This window comes from Aedes aegypti, chromosome 2 (genome assembly GCF_002204515.2).
Source record: "Aedes aegypti strain LVP_AGWG chromosome 2, AaegL5.0 Primary Assembly, whole genome shotgun sequence".
Taxonomy (NCBI): Eukaryota; Metazoa; Arthropoda; class Insecta; order Diptera; family Culicidae; genus Aedes; species Aedes aegypti.
Window position 1 is genome coordinate 197,438,401 of NC_035108.1, and position 12,391 is coordinate 197,450,791.

Consider the following 12,391-nt stretch of genomic DNA (forward strand, 5'->3'; position numbering starts at 1 on the left):
TTTTGGTTCATAATTGTTTATTTTTTAAGCTACCTAAATTCAAGACCTAATTTTAGAGACCTTCTTCTTCTTCTTTTCTGGCGTTACGGCCCCACTAGGACAGAGCCTGCTTCTCAGCTTAGTGTTCTTATGAGCACTTCCACAGTTATTAACTGAGAGCTTACTATGCCAATGACCATTTTTGCATGCGTATATCGTGTGGCAGGTACGAAGATACTCTATGCTCTGGGAAGTCGAGAAAATTTCCAGCCCGAAAAGATCCTCGACCGGTGGGATTCGAACCCACGACCCGCAGCTTGGTCTTGCTGAATAGCTGCGCGTTTACCGCTACGGCTATCTGAGCCTAGAGACCTAAAATTATTATTTTTAAGACGATCGTCGCTACCAGCCCTGATTTCCCCAGTATTCCCCAATTCAATAGTTCACTTCATGGCGAAATTCTCTCTATTTCACTCTTCAAAAAAAACTTAAAAACAACAGTGCCAGTACCTGTCAACTTTGGCAGCCACTGGCACCATTGTTTTCAGATTTCGCAAGGGAGAGAAAGAGAACGATTTTTCGATGACGTCACCGTGCAATGGGTAATAATCTGAATTCCATATTAAGGGAATTGCTATTTTTCCCTAAGATTGAATACTGTTTTTTTTATATCTATGATTAAATGCACTTTCCTTTACTTTTTGAATTTTGTTCCTATGTTGTTTACACGTTTAGAACAAAACAGATATTTTTTTCATTGATGGGAAAATACTCTAAATTTATTGTTAGATGTATTTTTCTTTTTCAAAGATACTTATTATATTTAAAGTCATTTTAAAGTAACTATTCGTCGATCATTTAAGTATTTTGAAGAATTTCTTAAACCTGTATTTAACTTTTTAACCCTGGAAAACCTGGAAATATCATGGAATTTCATGTATATAAATGAGTAGACACCCTGCAATTGTAACCGCATAACAGTCACATAGATATTATACATTAGCGTCGTGATGTAGTAGCAATGAAATTTCTATAAGACTTATTTTCTGACGTAATATTAGCCTTATAGAACTTCAGCCTCAAAAAAGGACTTTTGAGTTATTGTTAATTTTCAGAAATTTTAGTTTCTTTCCATAAAATGCACACTTGGTCTTCCATTTACTCAACGCCCACTTTTGTCGAATCTTACAAAGTGAAGTGCTTCTTATTGCAAAGTTTCAGAAAATTCGACTGAGAAAAAACTTCCATGCCAAAGTGAATCATGGAAGTCCTCAAGTAGCTCTGCACTAGGGACGTTCCGATATTGCGAAGTATCGATATTTGATTCTATACAATTATCGAATCGAAGTATCGATACCATCGATATATTGAATCAAAATATCGATATATCGCAATATCATTTGATAAATTTGAAGGACGCAAAATTCGTGTATCGTTTGGGTACCTGACGTTGAGATTTTTTTACGATTCGCAAACATTTCTTTTAATCCTCAATAATACCGGCATTATGATCAATATAAACATGAATATTTTCTTTTGTGATACATCATAAAACAATTGGTACATGAACTGCTTTCAATTATTTAAAAATCAGTTGTTTTACGAGAAAACCCTACAATTGTTATCAAAATATTGGCTTACGATATATCGGAAGGAAATATCGATACCCCCGATATATTGAATAGGAAATATCGATACCAAAATATCGAATATTGAAAGTAAAATATCGATATTCCGATATATCGGAAGTATCGGAACGTCTCTACTCTGCACTAGGGCGGTTCAAAATTCAAAAAGTTCGAAAACACAATCTCCCATATCTTCCTCACCATCCTTACGATAAAAATAGTGTTCTGTGAAATTTTCAGATTTTTTGGTAGTGCTTTAATAGTGACCCAAAGACGATATAAGTTTATATGAAAATTACTATGGATAAATTTCGAAAAATGTTCCAAACCTGTTAGTACTGTAATGTAACTACAAATTTCAAATCTTATAGTGATCACTCATTCTTCAAACTGTGAACTACCTCTAAATCCGTACCGAGTAGGCTGAAAATTTTAAAGAACACTATATTTATCATAAGGATAGTAAGAGAGAAACGGGAGATGGGGATTTTGAAACTTATTTTGAATTTTGAACTACCCTACTCTGCACTCTATAACGCTATAAATATTTAATCTATCCCAAAATTGCCTCATTAAATTACGATCAACTTTGTATAATTTTCTCCGTTTGCCACCTTGCATCCCCATCGTTCAGGGTAGCCAATAATGTGAATAGCATTCTAAATTTGTTGCTTGACATCAAATCGATTGGTACACTGTTTTATGGCCAAACTAAACTAACTCAATTGGAAGTTACACCATAAAATTGAGAATTCATTTCTAACCAGAAACCACCAGAAACGGTGATCGTCAGGCAAGACAACTTTTCACCAGTCATCCTCTGTGTCCGACCAATGTCGCTCACGTAGATTGCATCAGCTGAGCGTGAATTCAGAAGTTGGCATCAATTGACCCTCCCGGTTCTTAATTAAACAATTGTCTGTTCGAGCAAAAAAAACTTATACGCGATGCTCGTATTTTGACCGCGATAAAGTTTTTTCCAATACAAAGCATAACATATTTCAAAAGATATTACCTGTGCATCTTGCTGTAAATATATTGATAGATTGTAAAATTTTCAATATGGATTTCCGTCAGTGTAAGCCTTAATGGGACGATTATTCTTGTATGGGAAGTATACAAATTCTTGCAATGGTAGGAAGTAATAGCCTGTCAATAAATAATTGGGTCAATTGAATTAGCCGCATATCTGCTGCCCTTATTTGCTAGATTTGCTATTCAAATGGGACAATTACGCATTCAAATGTTTGGGGTCACCCCTTAAAAAACATACAGAAGTGTTTTGTCCATATCTCTGTAATTACACGTCCAATTGAAACTCTCTATGGCGCATTTAAAAGGCAATAAGTCTTTCTTCCTTCACATTTTTTTTTTCATATTTTCGTTTTTGATTTTGTATACTAAATTTTTACTTAAAGTTGTGACATTTTTCGAAAAACACACTGAAAAAACTTGTTTTATTTTCCTCAGCATTGGATCGACCAAAATCAAATCGTAATCTTACATTCTTTAAAGAGCACTTACGATATCTGATAACTATTCAAAATAAATAAAACAGTAATTCAAGTCATCGTGCCGGAAATACTGCCGGATTGCGTCCCTGGCCCATAGTGCATTCATAATGTCATAGAATGGTAATAGCAGAATAGAGTCAATTTTAGTGAGAAAAGTGTCAGTCCACAAAATTGTTCTTTTACTCATAGAACCGATCGAACAATTTTGGGCAATCATCAAGCATAAATCTGGGACAAAACCGTGCATGGATTTTTGAGTGAAACTCAACAAAAAGTTGGGAAACTTAATCGAAAAACTGATAAATATTTTTCTTATATTTGTCCATTGAAGCTTGATAACAATTCTACAAAATGATGAAATAATATTTTGGAGAAATTTCTTATGTGAGTCACTTTGGAAATTGCTCGTTGAAACTAGTTTCGAACCTTACAATCTTTTGATCGTTTTTCAATTGTAGTTTACGTTTTTGTTTATAAAGCTAGAGAAAAAAGGTTTTTTTTGTATAATTTCTTATGTGGGTATCTTTGCGCTGTCTTTCTTGTTTTGTAATTTTTTTTTCGGAGTTTTCTTACCAATAGACTGCTTTTCAAGTTTTGCGGGATCTCTTTCAGCTTGAGGTCGGCACAGTTGTACCCGATCATTTTCTGATATCGCTCCAGCGTGCATCGTTTGGTCATGTCACTTGGCAGCGTGGCGAATCCGTTGGCATAGCTCAGTGTTAGCGTTACCAGTGCACCCAGGGCTAGGAGAACTCGCTTCCCGGTTAGCATTGGTCGAGTCATCAGCATTTTCGTCGACTTCGCCGTTGTGGGGGGTGTTCACTGATAATGATGATGCTGATGGGTGGGAGCAGGTTGGCTGGGTCGGATCTGGAAGTAAATAAAAAGGTATTTGATTTTAATTGTAGAGAAGCTTTTACTATCTGGGAAGTGCCTACGTAATGCCGATGCCAGTTGGGAACATATAATCACTGACGAATCATCCATTAGTTCGCTGATAAGGTGTATACTTGATGCTTCTACGTTATGGGATTGGAAATTAGCCTCGTATGACAAAATGTACAGTTCTATGATGAGCAGTTGATAGACAAATACAAACGAATGCTTCAAATGTACTCTCGGAAAACAGCCGGAAATGTTTTTGTTTTTGGATGATTTGTGTAATGTGTCTCCCGCGATCTATGTCATTAATCTATCTTGAATTCATCGTAAACAATTTGTTCATAACTAACATTATTACGAGATATCATTTTTTTTTATTGATCGAGAAATGTACTTTCCATGGAATAAAAACCTTTCAATCTGTTTGTTCAGCATTGTTTAATGATTTTTTTTTATTATTTCTTTTTGTTCAATTCCTGAATTCTGTTGTATAGTTGATTTTACTGATTGAACCATGAACATGTTTTTTGTGTGGGTTTTTCATATTTTGAGATTAATCTTAATTCCGACAAATTTCACGTTTGGTGAATTAATTTTGCTTTTTAACTAGTGATTTGAAAAATAACTCAAACATATATGTTGATTTCAAGTTAGTTTTGATCTGCTACGAAAATTGCATTCAAATTGATACATAAATCACTGAAACCTAGCCCACCAAAGTATATATTAACTTTGGCCATTTTGTGTGAATCATCGAAAAAGCTGAAATGTATTGTCCAATACTGTAAATGAGCTTTCATCTGACCATATGGTTTTGATATGTCTATGCACTCTTTGTGTTCAACTAGTTTAAATTCGGACCTCTTGATTTTCAACGAGCACTAGTTCAAGAACTCCACCACGTAAAATTGTTCTCGAGAAAATCTAAGAACAACGTTTGACTACCAATAATAGAGGAATTAACAAATCTTGAAAAGCATCTTAATCAATACCACAGCAAAACTGTATCCAAGAAGGTTGACAATACAATCCATAAAACCTTTGAGTTCTATTAGCAAGTCAAATTTCCCATACTCGATATTCTGTGTTTTTATTCCCTTGCTTGATGGAATGCGCAATCCCTTCAATATAGCACACTTCGACCCGTAAATGTAAGACGATACTTTTCCAACTTAATGTTTCGAGACTCGATGCTGTCTATTTAAGTTTCCCATACCAGTTTATCTCTGCGTACACGAATTCTCTCTGCTCTTGGAAGTTTTTTAAAAACTACCTAAAGCAATAAAATAGTACTTTTCAGTGCTACAAAGACAGTACTTTTCAGTGCTAAAATTAAAAACGGTACTTTTCAGTGCTACTAAAACAGTACTTTTCAGTACTATTTTTTCTACTATTGATCCCTTTACGATCCTTGTTTGGACCCGTGCCTTCGATTTTTCGTTGGACCCGTTGGCGAAAGCTAGCGGTGGTAATCCTTCTTGGACACCGTCTTGGAAAAACAAAGCTATACGAAACATAGTACTTGAGATCTGCTGGATATAAATAGCAAATAAGTCTGTATGCACTAAAGATCACCGTTTTTGGCTCCTTTTTTGGTGTAATCGGAGACTTATATGATTCACCTGATATTTTTGTTAAAGCTTCGTATGATTTCGTTATTAAGCTAGCAAAGTCGTAAAATTACATTTTCAAAGCTGATTGAATGTATTTGTTTTATGAATTACTATAAAATTCCGTACAACTCAAATAGAACTATGCTAAAACTGAACATTACAGCACTTATTGAGATCTCTAAGCAAAATATTACGATCACACGATCAATCTTTTACAGGTAGATTTGTTATTAATGAAACCTTTCGATGTCATTTGCACTTTTTCTACCATAAAGTTAAAAAGGAAGTGTATATTCGTTAGCATTATTATTATTAATATTCTTCTCTATTTTTAACAGATTTTCAGCCCTAGACTGGGTGCTAATCTGAGAATATTTGTCAGCAATTCTGTTTGTTTTACCATCGCAAACAAAAGCAAAGTTCTGTCAATTCTCACAACAAGTACATGGATAATAGTGTCAACATTGCATTGCTATTGCAATTGGGTTGGAATATTGGATTTATGAAATATTATAGTGCGTCTATCATTGGCACAAATGTGAACTTGTCAATTGTCTAGAATCTATGATATAAGGTTGAAAGAGCAAAAGATCGAACAGGAATAAAGAAGGGATAAAAAGTCAAAAATCTTCTTTCAAAAATTATTTAATTTCCCATAAGGCAAATCACTTTCAACCTTTGGTATTTTGACCTTTTGCATTTTCGATTATTTGTCTTGTCTTCCTTTTGTCTTTTGACTTATTGTCCTTTCGACCTTCTGTCTTTCGATTGCTTGTTCCTAAACCAAGTCAGAAAGATGAATATTGCTCTTGAGTTACAAACAAAAATTGATAACAGGTTGTGTGACATTCTTAGTTTTGAAAGGAATGCAAATTTCAACAATGGATGAAAGCAAAAGAAAGGCAACTCAAAAATTTAAATTTCGGCCTCGGCTTGTAAATTTTTAGGTCTAGAGTTGTCTAGAATATATTCAGCAAGATAATGACACTAGATTTTTGCAACATTTTCATCTAAATCCGTTCACCTCACCAAAATTTAATAATTTACGATGCATTTAAAATGATATTACAAACAACAAAATTTAAAAAAAAATGCACTAGACCCCCCGATGGATTATTTTCATTTTAGCAGCAAATGAAAGAGGAAGGTCTTGTCTTTCATTGGTCCAAATTTGAGACATGCCGATTTTTTTTTGTTATAAAGTTACATGAAAAAGACACCGTGTAATACCAGGAAAAAAGCTCTGCAGAGAATTCAAAATAAAATTTTGAAAATGATTCTGAGGCTTCCTCCCTGGTATAGTACCAATGAGTTACATAGAATATACAATGTTGAAACATGGGAACAAATGTCAAATAAAATAATTACTAATTTCAGACAAAAATCGTTGCAATCTGCTATTGCCATGATTAATACGTTATATGTTTAGGTTACGTTTGGTTAAGTATATTGAAAACGTTATTTTTTTTCTCTTATAAGCAGGTGAAATCAACTCACCTGTAAAAAATCTGAACTGATACGCAAAAGAAGTGTTATATGTTGTTAATAAAATGTTAATAAAATCTTAAATTTGTTTTGAAAAATTAGGATGATAGTGTTTTCTAATAACCTAGAACACCTAGATATAAGAAATAAATGTAACGTTTGAAATGATACTAATAAAGAAATTAAAAAAAAACTGAGTAGCAACCATTGACATAGCATAAAAATTCCCTGCATAATGATGAATAGGCAGATTTTAATAATTTACTAAAATTTAGTAATTTTGTGACTACCCGTGTTTATGAGTGTAGATCATTCCAGATAATATGGAATATCCATCTGTGACATAAAAAGCATATTCTTGTTGTTGGATAGTTGCACTCTTCCAGAATAATGCGTGCCGACCATAATGATGTGCTAATTTCAATCAATTTATATAAAATTTTCAAGAACTCTTTCGAAGCATAATGAAATGTGTTTGCCCAACAATAACTACGGTATCGTATTAGCATTTTCCGAAATCATGTTGCGGATCATTGAACGTCAAAAGAATCAATCATGCATAGCATCTCTATTTTGTGCTGCACTGAAAGTACCCACCCGTTGACAATGGGTGATTCGATTAGAACGAGAACTCCCTCGAAGAGAATACCTACCGTTTGATCATACAATTTGTTCAATGAGTCTTTAAATTGCAGTTCGATTCATTTCATTTGGAAGCATGGTTCGATGAAAAAAAAATGAAATAGAAATGTTTTCATACTTGGTTACCAAGATGCAAATATAGGTCACATGGTCTGTGTTTTGATTTAGTATACGAGTCATTCCACACCAAGTGTTCATAAAAAAGTATATACGTGTAATCGATCATTATCGATTTCGACCAAATTTTTGTCAAATGTCATTCACTTGAAACATGCAAAACGTCCAATTTTTATGCCTATCGAACCACAATGGAACCACCATGTGATCGCAAATTTTTCAAAAACCCAGAATTTTACTTATATTTTTAAATGAATATCTACGAAACTATTACACATAAAAAGGAACTTCAGCATTTTGTTGAAAATCGTTTGAGAAGTCCAGGAAAACAATATTTTTCAATACAGTAATTTTAAATTTTCAAACATAGTATCGGTTTTTCGTCGACTGAGTATTTTTGATTACAAAAATTTGGTATGCTTCGTGTTTAACAAATATACTGTCACTTAATCCCCCGTAGTGTTTTGAGTCAATTCATTTTGTAGAAAAAAGACCGAATTTTTCATATAAAATCTTAAGCAATGTTGCATTTTAACCCAAACTTTATGACACAATGCCAATTTAAGCTATTCTGGGTCCTTTAAGGCTCTAGTAAGAATCGATCATTTGTCATAAGTGTAATAGCAGTTTTCTTTCGATTGATTAACAAATCAAGAAAAACAGTCCGTGTATAATAATTAACATAAAAAAGAAACGAACGTTTTTATTTATCTTGAACTTTTGTCCGTTCGGGAGAAAACTGCTGTTTCAATTTTGACACATGACTGATTCTAAACAGAACCCTAAACACAATCAGACAAGATCAAAATGATTTAAGTAGACGGAGTTCATTTGTATTCCCGTAGCTTTAGATTCTTAATTACTGTTTGTGGAAAACTGAAATTTGAGATTAGGATGAGCTTGATTTTATTCTGAGAATTGAATGGGTCATTACCCCGAACGCCACTACCCCGAATGAGCCATTACTTCGAATAGTACAAGATATAGTGCAGTATCTTATTTTGCGGGAAAAAATATGACCTTCTGGCGACCATCCTCTTCTTTCTGGGACAGGGCCAGCTTAGTGAGCACTTCCACAGTTATTGACTTAGAGCTTTACTTGTCAAATGAAGATATTTTAGCATCCATGCCCAGGGAAGACAATAAAATTGCCAATGCAATCTGCTAAAATTTTAATCAGAAATTTTCCCAACTTTTCTCTTCTTGTGTTAAAACAGCCAGGGGTCTTATGGAACTGGTCATCACTTTCCTGTGATTATCATTTCTCCATTGTCGAAATGCAGTTGAATGACCAACAAACCAACTAAAGTTTTTACTGTAACGGCTATCAAAGGTCGCTGTGTTTCTAACGCTGTGTCAAAGCATGTACAATAGGGCGGTTCAAAATCTAAAAATGTTTGAAATCCAATCTCCCATATGCTCCTTACCATCCTTACCATAAAAATAGTGTTCTGTGAAATTTTCAGCTTTCTAGGTGGTGATTTAAAGGTGGCCCAAAGACAATGTAGGTTTATATAGAAATTACTATGGAGAAATTTTGAGAAATGTTCCAAATACGCTACTACTGTAATGTAGATATAAACTTATTATCCCATAGTAAAAAGTCTTTCTTCAAATTCAATCCGACGGATAGCAAAAGAGATATCCATGAGTTTGTTTGCTATTATTTAGCTTAATATGGAATTAAAGCCCTGCAAACATGTATTAAAATCCCAAAACAAAATTAGCTCAAAAGGGATTTGTTTCTTCAGCAACATTCTTCATTAAGGTTTGAAGAATGAGTTTCAAATATGGGATGATAAGTTTCTACTTACATTCCAGTACTAGCGTGTTTGGAACATTTCTCAAAATTTCTCCATAGTAATTTCTATATAAACCTACATTGTCTTTGGGCCACCTTTAAATGACCATCTAGAAAGCTGAAAATTTCACAGAGCACTATTTTTATGGTAAGGAAGGTACGGAACATATAGGAGATTAGATTTTCAAACATTTTAAAAATTTGAATCGCCCTAATGTACAAGTGTATTCCACAGCGGAACGATTTTCTATCAGATTGGTCTTTAAGCGGATCTCATATAGGCTTATAAGATGGTATCCTTTTGAAGGACATGTCCTTTTTTTTTTGACCATATGACCTCCCGTCTTCCCATGGACTAGAAATGTTCTCCTTTTTTTCAAAATGAGCGAATTTAATATTTGAAATCCATTCATATAACTTCCTTCTCTTGTTGTTCAAAAATTTCAACATTTATGTCTTAAATAAACCCTGTTTCGAAGATTCATGCTGTGAAGAATTGAAACGAGAGTTTATCTGGTTTTCAAATGCTTGTGTTCTGTTGTTTGAATAGAATAAATAAAATAAAAATAAAAAATATCAAGACGTTTCCACTTTTTTATTTTTCTTTGTATTTTTTATTTGAAAACTATTGTTTTGACTTGTTTTGTATATTGAATATTATAATACTATTTTACTCCGAACACTAGCAAACCTAACATCATTGCCCTGAATGCGTAGTTACCGTAATCCGGGGTAACATTGATCATTTTTTGAATATTTCTCAAATATTTTGTTTGAAAATGCAAATGTTGCAAATTTTATATTTTTAAAACAAGTACTGCCACCCATAGCTTGTGACTATATACTGTATTTTATTTTTTGAAAGATTTAAGCATGTTTATAAAAATGTTTATGGCGATTTTTTTATTTAGCTGATATGGGGTAACATTGATCACCTATGTAAACAATGTTCGGTAATATTGAAAATGTCGTTACTTACTTAAATCATGACTCCCGAAGCCGAATATGGAGGCCAAAAGCTTACAATTCATTTAATTTTTAAGTTATTTTAAAATTAAAAACATCTAGAACCACGGAATACGCCTAAAAGTAGGCAATTTTCTAAGGGAATTCTATATTCTTAACAGTAATTCGTTAATGTTGCCTAATTAAGCATACTTATGAAAGTTTTGACAACGGAATCGTTTTCGGCGATGGCATTTTAAGTAAGAACCGCATTTTCCTTGCTCATATCGTTTGCAGAACTTATGTGAGACATGAATGTTCGGTAGTGTCATCCTCACCCATTGGAATAATTGTTTCGAAAAGGTGATAAATTTACGCATAAATTAACGCAAAAACCTTCACTTTCATTAGCTTATGAATATAAGAATGAGAAGCCTCATTCATGATTTGAAAAGGTTCCATCAATAAATGGCGATAAGAACTTTTTACGAGATGGGTTATTCCGATCAATGTTAGCGGGATTTGGGGCAAGTGTGCCACCTTAAGCAAATTGGGTCCTAAAATGTTTAATGAATTCTTGTTTTTATTTAATAATACGAAAGAGCATGTTCTTGCAACTACTTTAGCATTTTTTCTAGCTCAAATAACGGTTATAACATTTTAAAACTTCAATTTTTAAAATGGTTCCACATATGAACCTTGACATTTGTGATCATGTTTGACATTCACTTTTTCGACAAAAATGCCACAGGGCTTATAGTTTTAACACTGGGGTTGTTCCTATCTGACATTTCGGAAGGGACACGGGAAACAAAATATACCCAAAATTTGAGTTTAAACCAAGGAATGTGACAAAATCATAAAAAAATGTTTTTTAGACGTAAACCAATGAAAATCATTTAAAAATTGAGTAAACATGTGTTTCTGCCCTAAACATAAGCGGATGATACTGAAATTGTGACAGGGCTTTAGGACCCTATTGTTCTCCAACTTTGTCTAAAGCTTAAAAACCCGCCAATTCAGCCTCACGATGTTAGTTTCACATCTTTTCATAAGCACTGTGCCATTTAAAAAGAAAATAATTTCAAAAGGTATTAGTTTTGGAGCTCTTCAAATATCATCCAAAATACCCTGATTTTCAACACTATGGGGCAAGTGTGCCACCCTTATGGGGCAAGACGGCCATCGAATGAACATTCATGTAATTCTACTTGTAATGAAATTTTCATTATTTCCTGTTAATATTGCTAACAAAGCAGAGCCTAATTGACAATTTTAAAAATATTTTTAGGTTTACCGTCATGAGGGGATGCTTTATAACAAGGTTCATCACCTGTGGCTAGTAGAGAAGTCAATTCGAATAAGTAAAATCGTTTTTTTTTGTCTCCATTCAATGCGATATATAAATTACTCTATCATTATGGAGGATCTGTATAATATTACACTAGATCAGCACTAAATAAAGGTAAAATATTGATGAAAATAAGTAAAATAGTTCTTAAAACGCCTAAATCCATGTTATTATCGAATATTTGGAGAAAAAAATCATTGTGGGAGCAAAAAGGTTCGCTATTCCTTTTCTACACTTCAAAAACTACTACTGGTGCCTCATTTTGGTTCATTATTATGATTTTGTTGATGATGTTTACATTTTTATGAATTTCACCCCAACCATTTTTGTTTACCAAATAGGTGGCACACTTGCACCAAAAAGTATAGATTTCAACCAAAATGGATTTTGTATGTAAAACTAAATATTTTTTTCGTTCAAATGCCACAATTACT

At 33.4% G+C, this 12,391-nt stretch overlaps 1 protein-coding gene across 3 annotated transcripts in view; it reads right to left on the reverse strand.

Moving 5' to 3' along the window:
- Window positions 1-12,391, reverse strand: part of LOC5578856 (leucine-rich repeat-containing G-protein coupled receptor 5) — a 43,016-nt gene that overhangs the window by 16,996 nt on the left and 13,629 nt on the right. For all 3 annotated transcript variants that reach the window (XM_021843652.1, XM_001664013.2, XM_021843653.1), the window contains exon 2: window positions 3,695-3,991. In XM_021843652.1, coding sequence (XP_021699344.1) covers window positions 3,695-3,910 — 216 coding nt within the window. In that variant the 5' untranslated portion in view covers window positions 3,911-3,991. The remainder of the gene's footprint in view (window positions 1-3,694; window positions 3,992-12,391) is intronic.